We start from the raw sequence: 17,916 nt of genomic DNA, 5'->3' as shown, positions 1-17,916 counted from the left end.
TTTATACTACATTTGTGACTTTTTAACATCGATAAATTCCTAAACAATTAGAAAAAATTCTTATAATTACAAACAGTACAAGAAGTGTACCTTAAAACACTCAAAAATATTTTTTTTCGTTCTTACCGTCAGCCATGTTCTGTAAATAAGCGTAGGAATACATGTATACATACTATTGGACGTTTTTTTTGTGTTTTTTTCTTGTTTATTTTTTTTTTTTTTTTTTGGGGGGGGGGGGGGGGTTAACAGAATAAAAACAAATAAAAATATATTGTAATTTTATTTTATTTATAACATGAATATCTCATCCAGTTTCCCTTATTTTTTTAATCGAGAAAACAGGTCACTTCCTTGTTCTATTTTTAAAACGATCACCGAACTGGGTCATTTGGCTTCTCGCCCATCCAGCTAAAAATAGTTCCAATCGATCTTGGTCTTCCGTGATGACGTATTTTTATGAGGTTTATGGAAGGATAACGCTTGGTTTTTTAGTGACGTCAGCCAATCAGAATACAGTAAATCGTATAAATTCGGAAAGTTTGTAATTATAAATGAAGAAAAAAAGAACGAAAGAAAAGAACAAACAAGTAAATAAATAATTAAATTGATATCTGCATACATATACATGTGCACAAGTTGCTCATTGCATTTAATTGTTGACATTCTAAAAACGACTATTATTAATGAATCGATTTGCAGTCATGCTTGCTTTGTGCCATATTATAAGGATCCAATTGTATCGGTGAAAATTACAAGTATCTTGGTCTGGGTGTGTTTATTTTGGTATCATTAGAAGCGCCGCGTTTCGTAGAACATCTAATAAAATCAGCTTTCTGGAATTTTTATCAGACGTATTAATATTTTAAGCTATTTTAAAGGAAAATAAACAAAGGTTTATCGTGATAGACTACTTTCAACTGGGTGTTTGCTTAATTAGTTACGTTATTTGTGGTTGTGTCTGGGACAGGGTGAGGATGACTGCCCATGGAATCAAGCTTGATACGACTGGCTGGCTGCCCGTCTGCAGTCGTAACCACTAACAAAAGAAAAGAAAGTTTGCCACGGTACTATTGGTGGACTTTCACACCTGTGACAATACGAGATATTATCAAGTGTTTCTTAGTTGAGTTCAGACCCGTGATAATGCTGTATATGCACCCAGAAGATCGCAAGTGTTTTATTATTATTATATATATATATATATATATATATATATATATATATATATATATATATATATATATATATATATATATATATATATATATATATATATATATATATATATATATATTATTCATTTTTTACGGCAATGAATTAGGACACAAAACTGGGGCATGGTGCAGCGCCCTTTTATATATTGCTAGCTAGAACACTATTCATTCAAGTGGTTTTATAGTAAACGTGAACACGATAGATACCATTATGTGAATGTATGTCTTCATCCCCTGGGTAACATTCATTTGATAATCCAGACGTTATGATACCCTATTTCTCAAGGCAAATAATATTTCTACTATGAGAGTAGTAGACAATGGGAGATCAGTTCTACTGACTGACCAGTACTGCTTCTAACTATAGGCACAGTTACTGGAGTTGATGTTAAACACATCAAAGTTTAGTAAATAATTATGAGTAATCATGAAAGTAATCGCTAATTACGATTACATTAGCAATATAATCGATAACGATTGCGATTACATGACATTCTCAAACAATGTAATCGATTACGATTGCGAATAAATGAAAACATGTAATCGATTACAATCGATTAAGATTACTGATTACGATTACCCCATCTCTGATATATATATATATATATATATATATAATTACTTATATTTTATTGTTTAGATAATCCATTTCCGTACAACCGAAATGTTTCTGGTCGTCATAATGCCACAAAATGTGGGGGGGGGGGGGTTTCATATTTTTAAAAATGCACGTACGTCTCAGAAGTGACAATTACGGTGTCGAGTTGTAGTCTATTTTTAACGATGCATCACCGTTTCAACGTCACATACTCTTATTTTACTCTCGTGTATCGTTATTCTGATGTGTTACAGATTTTAACTTAATGTCCATTTGACGGGTTGAAACTAGGGTATGCACCTTTAATATGGACGAGACAAGCCTGTTTTACAAGGACACAACAGAGCGACCCTAAAGGTGAAAGCTTAAGCTAATTTGGACCTATCCACGGGAAAGGTGGCATTATAGCTGCAGTAATGGATCTTCAAGAATGTGTTTCATATTTATAATCGTGTTGAAAACACGTGCAAACAGAACAAGAACAGTAACTGTTGACCAGTGACTTTAGTTTGCAACACAGTGGTCAAATATTTAATTGTGTGGTAAAATATTCTTTCTTTCATGTAATAAATTCTTATCGAGATATTTTCCCATGAATATGGTACATTATCAGAGTTCTAGCACAACAAAAACAATATTTAGACGTGGATATGACGGCCACCTGTCCTTGACGACCACCTTTGTCTGATCCCTTGAGTGGCCGCCAGATTATATATATATATATATATATATATATATATATATATATATATAGACGAGTGTGTTTCGGTATCGTATATATAATATATTAGCAATAAACATTGTATTATGCGAGCCTCTGGTCATTATCATATAATCTCAACCTTAATGCAAAGTGTTTTTGTAAACTGTATACGCAACTTTAATTCCAGTCAGCCATTACTCGATATTAAAATGAAGTAAGAATATAAGACGTGGTGTCTTTATGAATGGAAGTGACGTCAAACTTGAATGATGTCAGTTTGGATATCCTTACATAAAAATAATAACGTGTTTTTGTTTTTTTTGGGGGGAGGGGGGTTTGTGAACGCAGAAATTTTCAGTGTAAAGTTGCTATTGAAATGTTTGAGTTTGATAACTACAAAGACATACATCAGTTAAGGAGTGTCACTGCAGTATTTTTGCATAAATGTCAATAAACGCATTGCATCTAATTTACACAGTTATCAAATACTGAAAGTATGTGATCTGAAATGTATCGCATATTTCGATTACATTGATATGCTATTATATGATATATAGAGATTATTATACGAGCATGTGTGTCGTACTGATTTAAGAAACGAGTGTCAGGATGTTTGTATTGCACGAGCGAGAGCGAGGGTAGTACATAAATCCTGACACGAGTTTTGTAAACTTACCATTTACGTACTATTTACACGCGAGTGAAATAATTTCTCTATTATCCATATTATCGATAATATTATTTTTATGAATTACAATAACTATGTCAAAACGTTTCAAACGTAATTAGGAGACGACAAAACTACTCGCATAATGCATTGTTTATTCCTAATAAATCATATCGACAATAAAGAAAATACTGGTAATACCCGCCCCCCCCCCCCCCCACTCTCCCTCTCTCTAACACTATCTATCTATCTATCTATCTATTTATCTATCTATCTATAATATATATGTGTATGTATATGTGTATATATATATATATATATATATATATATATATATATATATATATATATATATATATATATATATATATATGTGTGTGTGTGTGTGTGTGTGTGTGTGTGTGTGTGTGTGTGTGTGTGTGTGTGCGCGCGTGTGTATGTATGTAGAACCTCGACAAATACCGATTAACATAGACTCAGTTGATATTTTCAAGAGAGAGAGAGAGAGAGAGAGAGAGAGAGACAGAGACAGAGACAGAGACAGAGACAGAGACAGAGAGAGGAGGAGGAGGCTCTGTATATATATATATTTGATTGTTGGTAGGCAGGTAGGAAGGTTGAACTATCTATGTATCTAGTTTGTGAAATTATATATATAGCTTATAACTCACGCCCTCCTTTGGATACAACTGGAACACATCGTGCCTGGTGACTGGACGATGTTAAACATTCACGATCCTCTTCACACTGGGTCTCCGTACACTTATCCTGGGAGGCCTTCGAAATTTGAAGAAATACACTTTATATAAGTCTAGTGGCTACGTCGATAAGCATGAGGATAGTGGTGCAATGGTTGATGTCCCCTACCAGCGCACAACTTGAAAGAAGATGTTAATTACAGCCCCTAATCTAGCCTTAAAGGGACATTCCTGAGTTTGCTGCAATTTTTAAGATGTTATCGACTAACAGAGACTTTTTAACGATTGTAATTACATATCAAATATATTTTTTCTGCATAAAATGTTAGTGGCTGTATATTAAACGTGTTTTTGATCGTTCTGATATTTGTACTACGTTAAATTTGATTTTATTTCCTAAAATACTTGTTTTTTCGCACGTACGTAATTATTTGAAGACAAAATCCAGTTTGGGCTTCATACAAATATTAAGACGACCAGAAACACATTGAATATACACACACTGATATTCTAAACCAAAACATATATTTAATATGTAAGTTTGATCGTAGAAATATTTTATTAGTCGGAAACATCTTACAATGCAGCAAACTCAGGAATGTCCCTTTAAAGGAATTCAAAGATGTTTAAAATTATAGACCCTAACCCAATCTCAAAAGATTTCAAAGACGATTTAAATTATAGCCCTAAACTTGACGTTAAAAGAATTCACAGATGTTTAATTGTAGCCTTTACCCCACTTCAAAAGAATTTAAAGAAGATTTTAACTATAGCCCTTATCCTGATGTTATAGGAATTCAAAGATGTTAACTTTTAGCCGTAACGCCACCTCAAAAGAATCCAAAGAAGATTTTAATTATAGCCCTAAACTCGACGTTAAAAAATTAAAATTAAAACCTCGAAGGAATCAAAGACGATGTTTAATTATAGCCCCTAACCCTACCTCGAAGGAATCAAAGACGATGTTTAATTATAGCCCCTAACCCTACCTCGAAGGAATCAAAGACGATGTTTAATTATAGCCCCTAACGCTACCTCTAAAGAATCAAAGAAGATGTATAATTATAGTCCCTAACCCTACCTCGAAGGAATCGAAGAAGATGTTTAATTATAGCCCCTAACCCTACCGCGAAGGAATCAAAGAAGATGTATAATTGTAGAACCTAACTTGACGTTAAAATAATTCAAATACTAGTAGGTTTAATTATAGACCCTAACCCTACCTCGAAGAAATCAAAGAAGATATTTAATTATAGCCCCTAACCCTACCTCGAAGGAATCAAAGAAGATGTTTAATTGTAGCACCTAACCTTACCTCGAAGGAATCAAAGAAGATGTTTAATTGTAGCCCCTAACCCTACCTCGAAGGAATCAAAGAAGATGTTTAATTGTAGCCCCTAACCCTACCCCAAAGGAATCAAAGAAGATGTTTAATTGTAGCCCCTAACCCTACCTCGAAGGAATCAAAGAAGATGTTTAATTGTAGCCCCTAACCCTACCTCGAAGGAATCAAAGAAGATGTTTAATTGTAGCATCTACCCCTACCCCAAAGGAATCAAAGAAGATGTTTAATTATAGCCTCTAACCGCAAAGATATAAAAAAAAAAAAAACCCAGGCAGTTGAATGGATTAGATCCTACAGAAAGATTTTTTTTTTTTATTTAACGACGCACACAACACATTTTATTTACGGTTATATGGCGACTTCTAATTCTGTAAGATAAATTGTTGACAAATAATACTGTAGACAAAGGTTATCAGTTAAAACGTTATACATAACACATTTGGAGGTAAGCTGAGAATGTGCGGTTAGCATCATCTGAACGCATATGACGCCACGCACACTCTCACTCTCTCCGTCTCTATCTCTCTATTTGTCTATTTTTCTCTCCCAGTCGCACACACATACACACTCTGTCTGTCTGTCTCTCTCTCTCTGTATCTATCTCTCTCTGTATCTGTATCTGTATCTCTCTCTCTCTCTCTCTCTCTCTCTCTCTCTCTCTCTCTCTCTCTCTCTCTCTCTCTCTCTCTCTCTCTCTCTCTCTCTCTCAATCGCACACACATGCTTTCACTCGTTCTCTTTAGCAAATTCAACCAATTGCTCTGTCGATCAGTTATATTATATTTAGATTACCTTGCCTTCTTTACAAATATCCCCCATCGAATTCTTTCCAATCTGCTTAGAATCAGTGACGTCACAGACGAGATCACGTGGCTCATAAGTGGTCTTTCCACAAGCTCCGTGACGTTTGCAGATCATACAACACATCTTCGGTCCAACCGGAGAAACTCTTTCTACTGATGACGTCATTACAGAGTTGAATACCGCTAGTACTACATAAACGATCGCAGGACCAACAGCCATGGTCGACCCCGCGTTCATGGTAGTTGTTGTACGTAGCTGTTCTGTTCCTCAAATGCCAGTATCGAATAGAAAGCAGTATTTATATAGTTTTATCTCACTCATTGAGGTTTATCTTTATAGCTTAAGGAGAATAATTTTTAAATTATTAAGAACCTAATAACTTACTTTATGTCTTGTTTGTTTCTTTTGTATTTTAACTCTATAGGTCAGGCCAAGTGCTAAATCATCTTTATCTACGATTTGCATCTGTAGGATCGAAACCGACCTCGGCGACGTCGTGGTTAGGCCATCGGTCCACAGGCTGGTAGGTACTGGGTTCGGATCCCAGTCGAGGCCTGGGATTTTTAATCCAGATACCGACTCCAAACCCTGAGTGAGTGCTCCGCAAGGCTTAATGGGTAGGTGTAAACCACTTGCACCGACCAGTGATCCATAACTGGTTCAACAAAAGCCATGGTTTGTGCTATCCTGCCTGTGGGATCCGCAAATAAAAGATCCCTTGCTGCTAATCGGAAAGAGTAGCCCATGTAGTGGCGACAGCTGGTTTCCTCACAAAACTATATGTCTGACGCCATATAACCGTAAATAAAATGTGTTGCGTGCGTCGTTAAATAAAACATTTCTTTCTTTCTGTAGGATCTAATCCATTCAACTGGAGTTTTTTTTTTATCTTTGCATCCAGTGCACCACAACTGGACAAGGAAGGCAGAAAGGAATGTCCCTTAAAGATGATCAAAAACACATTGAATATACAGACACTGATATTCTAAACAATAAAATATGTTTAATGCGTAATTTTAGACATTACACGATTTTATTAGCCGGGTACATCTTACAATGCAGGGAATTCAGGACAGTCCCTTTAACTCAGTATCCTGTTCATGTCAGAAGACCACAACACTGAGTAATCTATTCAAAACCCTTAGACATTGCAATTGTGTTCGAATAATTGTCTTTAACTCAGTATCCTGTTCATGTCAGAAGACCACAACACTGAGTAATGTGACGGAACATGCTCTTATCTTTTCGCCTGTGGCGATGCTAATTGTTTTAGAGGATCGTGTGCAGCTTGGTTACGTAATACCCCCGCGCGACCGTACCCCCTAATACACGCCCGGACCAGATGTGGAGGCCATGTGGCCAGTAGTTACGTAATAACTCAGGTAGTGCGGTTTACGACCGGGGTATTTCTGGCGAACTAGGCGACAGTAAGTCTGGCCATCTAAGAAAATATACCGCCTCTGGGAGTTGTGGCAATATCACATGATAGGTGAGGTACCGCGTTTTGCCTCCAGGCGATATTCGCTGTCTCTGAGATTGTTGAATAAATAGCTAGGATTTTATATATATTGGGGAGAAACATTGGAAGGCTGCAGGGGAAAGGACGTCGTCCACTGAACGAACTATATAAGTTCAGTCCGGACTTGGTAAATATATATTTCTGCTCTGTTGTATAACCTAGATGTGATTGATGTGACTTTAAATAGTTTAATACTGTATTATACCAATATTATTTAGACAGTGTTTCCGGTAATCTGATGAAGTAAATTGTAGGCTTCAATTTCCTAAAATATTAAAGCTAGCCGGTCATCCTAGATGACCTAGGTACACTGTAGGTTATTGTCTTTATGGTGATATGTACCAGTATTAATTCTGTATTACAAGGTTACTGAATGAGTAGTTAATACAGATTCCAAAGTGTATTGTCTTTTGTTGTGTTTTCTAGTGAACTAAACGTGCTATATCTTATATATATTTATATAAGATCTTATCTCTGATATACCTAGAGCCGAGCCACTCGGGTATTGTACTGCCCGATACAGAGAGATCTAATAGATATACAGTTAGAAGAGATATTTGGATAATCGTGGGTATTATAGGATCCCCGTGACAGGAGTAAAAATTGGGGGCGCTCGTCCCGGATCTGAAACGGGACATGCATATTTAAAAAGTATTGTTTGTAAATGGGGGCTTTATAAATTATTTTTACAAATTAACTAGAAGTAGCAACGTTGTTCACTAGAAAACAAATAATAATAAGAGCGTCATACATAAACATGGATAAGAATTTGCTGGATAGGCCTACGCTCAGTGTAGTGGAGATTAAGCGAGCACGTAAGGCCGAATTAGTTGAAATCGCGAGTGAGCGAGAAATTGATTTAACATCAGCTGAAACATTAGGTGATATAAAGACAATTATTATCCAGGAAGTTTTTGGTGATAGACCTGTTATGGAAGACAGTGAGATTGTTCCAGAGATAGAGATAAATGAGTTAAGTGTGGAACAACAGTTAGCTTTTAAAAAGCTTGAGTACGAAAGAGAAGAACGTGCATTAGATAGAGAGAGAGAGAGAGAGAGAGAGAGAGAGAGAGAGAGAGAGAGAGAGAGAGAGAGAGAGAGAGGAGAGAGAGAGAGAGAGAGAGAGAGAGAGAGAGAGAGAGAGAGAGAGAAGAGAGAGAGAGATAGAGAAAAGGAAGAGAGATATAGAGAAGAGAGAGATAGAGAGAGATAGAGAAGAGAGAGATAGGGAGAGAGAGAGAGAGAGAGAGAGAGAGAGAGAGAGAGAGAGAGAGAGAGAGAGAGAGAGAGAGAGAGAGAGAGAGAGAGAGAGAGAGAGAGAGAGAGAGAGAGAGAAGAGAGATAGGGATAGAGAATTCCAGTTAGTAAAATTAAAAGTGGAACATGAGTTAAAGTTGAATACTGAAGAAGTTAGACGGGAGGCAGGAAATGGTTTTAACATGTCGGAGGCTTATAGATCAGTGCCTGTATTTGACGACCAGGCGGTAGATATGTTCTTCCAACTTTTTGAACGGGCCGCTAAGCAGCTAAATTGGCCGCAGTCTAAGTGGACATTGTTAGCCGTGTCTAAGTTTAAGGGGAAGGCTAGCGTAGCTTATAATTCCATGAGTGATGAGCGAGCAAGTCAGTACGACCTAGTTAAGTTTGCAGTATTGAGAGCTTATGAGTTGCGACCTGAGGAGTATCGTTTACGGTATAGCGAGTTGAAAAAAACACATGGTCAGTCTTATAGTGAGTTTGTGGCTAAGAAAGCAAGGATGTTTGATAAATGGGTGGTTTCTCATCAGGTAGGGTCATATACCGAGTTACGGGAATTGTTGATCTTATAGGACATTAAAAATGGATTACCAATTAGCTTACGTATTCACTTAGAGGATCGTGATATCAAAAAAATAGGAGAGGCAGGCATATTGGCAGATGATTACGTGTTAATACACAAAGCTCAGGCAGTACAGGGTAGCTCTATACAACAGGGTGATAAGAAGAAATTTCAGCCAGGTTTTTCCCGGGAAAGTAACTATCGGGGAGAGTCATCTAGTTGGTCAGCTAGTCGGGCAAGGAATGCACCTGTTGGGCAAAGTAAGGATAAACCGGCATTATCAGCCAATGCACGAACTTTTCGTCCACATTGCAGTTACTGTAAAAAGGATAACCATCTTGTCGGGGACTATTTTAAAAGGAAACACGATAAGCCGCAAGTGGTCGGTTTAGTGAGGTCAGCTCCGTTAGCGAGAGAGTTATTGGTTAGTCCCATGGCAGAGAAAGTAAACCCGTATGTGTCCACTGGTATGGTTTGTGATGTGAAACAAGAGTTGAGTCCTAAGGCAATATCAATCTATCGAGATACAGGGTGTAACCAGTCTCTGATAACGTCAGATTGTTTAGCTGGTATTGAAAATTCAGATACAGGATGTAGTTTCGCCTTAACCTCAGTTACTGGGGAAAATATGGTTGTCCGGTTACATAACGTTTTCTTGTGTTCGAAGTTTGTGACGGGACCAGTCATTATGGGTGTTGTGAAGGACTTGCCTTTTGAAAACATAGGAGTTTTGTTGGGTAACGATTTGACTAGTCAGTGTTGCCAGCCGCAAGTTGACCAGTTGTTAATTGAAGACAGCCTTTACCCATAGAAGAGTGTGAGGTTGATGAGATTAGATATCCTGCGTGTGTAATGACTAGGGCTATGGCTAGAAGGGTAGCACGAGATCCAGAGGAAAATTGTGATTTGTCTGATACGTGTGTGAGCCATGAAATTGGAGTGGATGAGGTTATCAGTAAAATGGTAGATAAGTCAACTGAGGAACTAAATGTGGTGGAACCTGTTGACCTCCCGCTAGGGGAAATGAACCAGTTGTGTTTGATAGAGGGGACTTACCTTGTAATAGACAAGAGTTAATCCTAGAGCAGGGGGCTGATCCAAATTTGTTGCCAGCTCGCACTACATTGTTAACTGAGGGTGATATGGAGGATCACATGTCAGGTTATTATATGGACAAGGGAGTATTAATGAATAAGAGTGTGGAGAAGGTTGTGCCTGATAGTGAGGTAAAAGATAGTTGGTTACACAAGGATAATGCCGAAAACCTGCCGATTTATGTAGGGAGAGTTAGAGATAGGTTGTGTCAGGCGACCGAACTAGCTAGGAAGCATCTGAGCTATGCTCAGAGCAAAATAAAATCAGTGTTTGATAGGAAGGCTAGGAGTGGGGAATTTAAACCAGGGGATAAGGTGCTGCTGTACCTTCCCATTAAACGGGGTTCCGTGCAGAACAGGTATTTCGGGCCCTATGTTGTGCACAAACGGGTTAATGAGACAGGGTATGTGATAAACACTCCTGATAGGGTTAGGAAAAGTAGGTATTGTCACATCAATTTGCTAAAAGGATATTTTGACAGACTGCCGATAATTCCAGTGTTACCGGTCCAAACTGAGAGTCACTCAATTTCCTGTGATGACGTCAAGACTGCAGAGATCAAATTAACCAACAGCCAGATTCTAGCAGACTTGAGCCCCCGGCGAGCAGAGTTGACTACGTTGACACAAGACAATGTTTCCATTTGTCAGGACTTTCCAACGGTTATCAACACATTAATCCAGGATGTGCGCTTGGAACCCAACGCTACACCGATTCGACAGCATGCCTATCGGATAAAACCTGTAAAACGTGCGGCACTGAAAAAGGAGATAGATTACATGTTGATGGCAACACCAGACTACCGAATGCCTTTCAAGCTGGCTGTGGATGCCAGTGACGTGGGAGCTAGAGCTGTGCTGTTCCAAGAAGACGAAAATGGACTGGACCATCCTGTAAGTTTCTTCTCCAAAAAGTTTGACAAACACCAGGTGAACTATTCCACGATAGAGAAGGAAGCTTTGGCCATGGTACAAGCTCTGAAGCATTTTCAGATCTACGTGAAATCGGCATTGCATCAAGTGGTTGTCTTTACTGACCATAATTCGCTTACTTTCATTCACAGAATGAAAGCCACCAACCAGAGAGTTTTGAGATGGGGTCTTCTTCTGCAGGAATTCCCAATTACTATTGAACATATCAAGGGCACATCCAATGTAATCGCTGATGCCCTGTCCCGAAGTTGAACGTTGTGCTAATGTGTTGACGTTCTTGATTTCTGTTTTTGTTTTTATATATTTTATTGTATACCAGGGACTCAGAGACTCAGTGTGATTACTGGTAGTCACTTTATTACTATGTGTTATAAATGCCCGGATGCGTCGGTTAACGCACATTTTGTTTGGTTTAAATGTAGTATATTTCCCTATTCCTAGAGTAGAGGAAATATCCTTTTTGACGTGGGTGTGTGTGACGGTACATGCTCTTATCTTTTCGCCTGTGGCGATGTTAATTGTTTTAGAGGGCCTTGTGCAACTTGATTACGTAATACCCCCGCGCGACCGTACCCCCTAATACACACCCAGACCAGCTGTGGAGGCCATGTGGCCAGTAGTTACGTAATAACTCAGGTAGTGCGGTTTACGACCGGGGTATTTCTGGCGAACTAGTAAATTGTAGGCTTCACTGTTCTAAAATATTAAAGCTAGCCGGTCATCCTAGAGGACCTAGGTACACTGTAGGTTATTGTCTTTACGGTGATATGTACCAGTATTAATTCTGTATTACAAGGTTACTGAATGAGTAGTTAAAGGTTAATTAAAAATTAACCAGTTAGGAATAGAGTTGTAATTCCTTTATTAATTAAGTTTCCCTGGCAGCGTTTCTCAATTATCACACGTGTGTGTGTTGTATCACGGTGAAGTGATTAGAATATTGTGTAAACTAGACACCTAGTGATTAACTAATTAAGTGATTAGCTCTGGGTTGTTATTATATTGTTGTTGTCAATTAACTACTGCGGCAAGTACATTTGTCAGCGTAGTGTTAATATAGATTCCAAAGTGTATTGTGTTTTGTTGTGTTTTCTAGTGAACTAAACGTGCTATATCTTATATATATTTATATAAGATCTTATCTCTGATATACCTAGAGCCGAACCACTCGGGTATTGGACTGCCCGATACAGAGAGATCTAATAGATATACAGTTAGGAGGGATATTTGGATAATCGTGTTTTATTCAGTTACGGGTATTATAGGATCCCCGTGACAGTAATCTATTCAAAACCCTTAGACGTTGCAATTGTGTTCGAATAATTCTCTTTAACTCTGTACCATTTACAAGTTCTTACTGAAAATCAGCCAACCAGTAAAATGTCATTATCGATCTTTGTCGGTGGTCCTATTGGGCTATTCCTTGTTCCAACCGGTGCACCACGACTGGTATATCAAATGTCGTGGTATGTACTATCATGTCTGTGGGATGGTGCATATAAAATATTCCTTGCAACTAGTTGGAAACTGACCGTGTTCCTCCCTAAGGTTATATGTCAAAACTGCCAAATGTTTGGCATTCAATAGAAGGAAGAATGGAAATGTTTTATTTAACGACGCACTCAACACATTGTATTTACGGTTAAATGGCGTCAAGAGTATGGTTGAGGACAATACAGATATATAGAGAGGAAACCCGCTGTCGGCATTTCATGGGCTACTCTTTTCGATTAGTAGTCAGGGGTCTTTAATAGGAACCATCCCACAGACAGGATAGTACATACCACGGCCCTTGTTACACCAGTTGTGGAGCACTGGCTGGAACGAGAAATAGCCCAATGGGGCTACCGATCCTAAACCGACCGAGCATCAAGCGAGCGCTTTACCACTGGGCTACATCCCACCCTTGGCATTTCAATAGTCGGTGATTAATAACCTATGTGTTCTACTGGTGTCGTTAAAAAACACAAATGTTTTGTGTGTCACGTGACCTATATTTTGTAGACCTTTTTCTAGTCCTCTGTGGTGTCGCGGTTAAGCCATCGAACATAAGGCTGGTAGGTACTGGGTTCGCAGCCCGGTACCGGTTCTCACCCATAGCTAGTTTTAACGACTCAATGGGTAGGTGTAACACCACTACACTCTATATTATCTCATTAACCACTAACCACTAACTGTCCTGGACAGACAGCTCAGATAGCTGAGGTGTGTGCCCATGACAGCGTGCTTGAACCTTAATTGGATGCAAGCACGAAAATAAGCTGAATGAAAAAACAAAAGTTTAATGCATGTATATATATAGAGAGAGAGATTGCAGGATGAAATATGGGTAATAAATACCAATAACGAATCCAAAGACAAACAGTTTTTGTACTCAATAATTTTATCTCATTCATTTAATTTTATTTTTATAGCTTCAGGTGTATAAATTTAAATTATTAACAACACTGTAATCTACTTTATGACATACGTTTGTTTCTTTTATGCCATAAATCTATAGGTCATATTTATCTACGCTTTGAATATATATGTCTTCTTTAGAGCGTTTTTTTTCTGAGGTTGTTAGGTACCTTTAAACAAAACAAATTAAGATTACTCCAGAATATCTGTATTTCCATATACTTACCTTTTATGACACCCAATAGCCGGTGTGCAATTTTGTGCTGGGGTGTCGTTAACCATCCATTCATTCATTCATTCATTCATTGCAGAATATCTCTTGTAAAACTAACCTTAAAGGGATATTCCTGAGTTTGCTGCATTGTAAGATGTTTCTGACTAATAAAATATTTATATGATTAACTTACAAATTAAATATATTTTCTTGTTTACAATATCAGTCTCTGTATATTCAACGCGTTTCTGGTCGTCTTATATTTGTAAGAAGCCCAAACTGGAATTTTTCTTTAAATAATTTCGTACGTACGACAAAAAAACAATATTTTAGGAAATGAAATGAAATGTAACCTAGTACAAATATTAGAACGATCAGAAACATGTTTAATATACAGCCACTAATATTTTATGCAGAAAAATATATTTGATATGTAATTACAATCGTTTAAATGTCTCTGTTAGTCAATAACAGTAGCAGGGATGGCACTTGGGTACCATGTATGCAAATGAGCTAGGTCACGTGACCTGTCCTGCGCTCTGATTGGTTGACCTCTAAGGGACGTGGCCTCTTCTGATTGGCTGACCTCTAAGCGTGGGGCCGTGGCCTAATGACGTTCATTGACCTCGGGGTCATGCAGCTGGCTGACCTTTAAGCGTGGGGACGCTACTTTAATGGGGTTAATGACTTGGACAGCTGTGGGAACCTGACCTTTGTGTCATGAAACACTGGATGTTGGTTAGATTGATGGGTGTGTTAACCGTAGGGGGCCTTTGATGTACAGGAAACAGATGGTGCGGAAGTCGTTAATGACCCCTAGAGTGGTGTCGAATGACTGGGTGCTTATTTAACTGTGACATCTGTTCGTTTTGGCCATGAGTCATCCCAGAACGTGTTCAGACACGTCTTGACCTCGAGATAGCGTGGGGGTCTGACGTCACAAGAAATGCCCGAATCATTGCTGTAGTCGGTGGTTAAGACCGGGGTAGATACCGGGGTTCGTATCTGGGTATCAACTGGTCATCACCCAGCCTTTTCACTAGCCACAGATGGCTGACGCGTGTCCAGGACAGCGTGCTTGAACCATAATTGAAATATGAGCACGGAAATAAGTTGAAATAAATACAAATAGTAAGCTTTGTTTTAAAAGTTTTAAAAGTTTAATGACACCACTAGAGCACATTGATTTATTAATCATTGGCTATTGGATGTCAAACATATGTGGTACTTTTGAAACATAAAGACGAAACCCGCTACATTATAGTAGCAAGGGGTCCTACACCAGCCCGCAGACAGGATAGCACATACCACACAACTCCCACTGTCTTAGATATCCACAGATAGCTGGTGTGTGTGTGCGGGCGTGCTTAAACCTTAACGGGATAGAGTATTTCGTATTGCCAGACATTCGTAGAGGATGGCCCCCGAGACTTCATAACAAGATTAGCCAATGAGAAGGTTGCTAGTTTGTTTTGAAATACGACCTTCTTTCGTATCTCGCAATGATCGACGATGGTAATTTCAAAAATAAACAGACAAAGCATTAATATTACATATTTATCACTATAAAATAAATACTGAATGTATACTCAAACGATATATACCATTTAAAGAATAACAAACACGGGGGTGTTGGTAGTGGCATTTAACGTAAGAGCAGACCATCTCTCTCACCCCTACATTATCCCCACTGTCTTAGCCACAGATAACTGGCGTGCGCGCGCGCGCGTTTAAACCTTAATGGGATAGAGGTAAGGAAAAATAAATATAACCTCATAGTTTGAAACTTTATTTCAACATTAATCACTTCCCACTGAGACAGATGTGTAGATAGATCTCTTAAAATACAGAAATATCGTCTGCTATAGATACGTAATGAGAAACACACGCGGGTCACTTCCAAGTATTACTTTCTTATGGCCCGATCACACTGGCCCGAATGCCATTCCGTTTATTTTCCGAATAGGAATTTGGGTGTTCGGGGAGCGAACGGATCATATTCGGGAAGCATTCGGTGTGTTCTAGGAGCATACTGGCTGTTCGGCTTCGTACGGATGCATACGGAACGGCATTCGGTAGCTCCAAAAATTTGTTGTGCATGTTCAAAATAATGTTCATCGACCATCCGAATGTGGCGTTCATGTGTATTCGGGAAGTATTCGGGAAGTATTCTAGGAGCATACGGCATGTACCGAAAACGTTCGGGAAGCATCCGTCTAGTTCTTGGTGCATTCGGAATGAAAATTTGGAGGTGCTGGGTTCCATATGCTTTCCGAATACCCCGAATGGACCTAGAACATGACGAATGCTTTCCGAACGTTTTCAGTATCCTTTCAGAGTAAGCCGAAAACGTTCGGAAAGCGTGCGGAAAGCATACGGAAAGAGTTCGGTCCATTCTAGGTCGATTCGCCGTGTTCTGAAAGCATTCGGAAAGCATACGGAAAGCGTTCGGAAAGGAAACCTTTCGAAGTCAACATGCGGGAAGTATTCGGTCTATTCTGAAAGCATTCTGAAACCAAACTGAAAACATTCGGAAAACAAACGGAAAGCATTCGGTGATACATTGGGGAAAACACATTCGGAAGGACATTCGGCCAGTTTAAAAAATCACACCACTTTCGTATACGGAAAACAAACCGAAGCTCATTCGGGCCAGTGTGATCGCCCCATTACTACGCTGTGGCTGAAATATGATACCCCTGAAGCTACAAGCAAATGCTTTATTTAACGACGCACCGAAGCTTACAAAGTCGAGTTTAATTTCCCGGGTTATTTTTAGCGAAGCAGCCGATATTTTTCAAAGACAGAAAGAAATACAGTGGAAAAAGCAGATACACTTATTCGGTGGCCAGTAGGGGGAAGAAAGGAATGTGCGTAACAACCCAGCCCATTACAAACATTAATAAAGGAATGTATAGACGCCTTAATTGTTAAGGAAAGAAAGGAATGTGTGTGTGTGTGTGTGTGTGTGTGTGTGTGTGTGTGTGTGTGTGTCTTTGTGTGTGAAACACCTCAGCCCATTGCTTTGAAGAAAGAACGTGCGACTACAACTCAACGTTCCAACGCAACCTATGATCTTTTAACTGCATTTGAAACACGAGTATTTCCCTAGAGTACAAGCCTTTATAGACAACCAGTGTATTATGTCTGGTATGTCAAAGGCCGTGGTATGTGCTGCCCTGTACACACAGCTCTTGCTACTATAAAGTAGCGGTAGAAATATCCAATCACAAATCTAGTCATAGTGTAGAAAACACAAAAAACAAACGCAGAGAGAGAGAGAGAGAGAGAGAGAGAGAGAGAGAGAGAGAGAGAGAGAGAGAGAGAGAGAGAGAGAGAGAGAGAGAGAGAGACTATATTTTACCAAATGGGTAAATACAGTGATCGATCTAGGATCGATCACCGTCGGTGGTCCAATAGGCTATAGCCAACCAGTGCATTATGCCAAGGGCCTTGGTATGTGCTGTCCTGTACACACATCCCTTACTACTATAATGCAGCGGTAGAGACTGACATTCAATCACAAAACTAGTCATGGAGTAAAACACACACAAAAAAAACCGCAATGGTTTGGGGTTCTTCATTTTATTTCTAAATGACAAATCACAAACTACACATATATAAAATGGACACACACTGGGTTACATCGAGAGGCCCTAAGGGCGACAACTACATACAGTAGAATCTCATTAGCGCGAACACTGTCGGTGCATCAAAGTCTGTTCGACCCATCGGGTAGTTCGAACCATCCATTCGGCCGTTGTCGGGTGCTTCTGTAGCACAAAAATCATTCGGACAACCTCGCATGTTATATATGTTATATATATATATATATATATATATATATATATATATATATATATATATATATATATATATATATAAAATGGACACACATTGGGTTACAT

General features: G+C 38.8%; 1 protein-coding gene across 1 annotated transcript in view; it reads right to left on the bottom strand.

Annotated features, from left to right (window-relative positions):
* Nucleotides 1-6,053, bottom strand: part of LOC121385770 — a 28,049-nt gene extending 21,996 nt beyond the window's left edge. Inside the window, exons 1-2 of the mRNA XM_041516549.1 lie at nucleotides 6,018-6,053; nucleotides 3,854-3,959 (exon numbers count right to left, since the gene is read on the bottom strand). Of these exons, the coding sequence (XP_041372483.1) occupies nucleotides 3,854-3,959; nucleotides 6,018-6,044 (133 nt within the window). The 5' untranslated portion in view covers nucleotides 6,045-6,053. The remainder of the gene's footprint in view (nucleotides 1-3,853; nucleotides 3,960-6,017) is intronic.
* Between the last annotated feature and the right edge of the window lie 11,863 nt (nucleotides 6,054-17,916).

Source organism: Gigantopelta aegis, chromosome 12 (genome assembly GCF_016097555.1).
Source record: "Gigantopelta aegis isolate Gae_Host chromosome 12, Gae_host_genome, whole genome shotgun sequence".
In the NCBI taxonomy this organism is placed as follows: Eukaryota; Metazoa; Mollusca; class Gastropoda; order Neomphalida; family Peltospiridae; genus Gigantopelta; species Gigantopelta aegis.
Note: the sequence above shows the minus strand (reverse complement) of the source record. Positions and strands in the feature narration are given on the sequence as shown.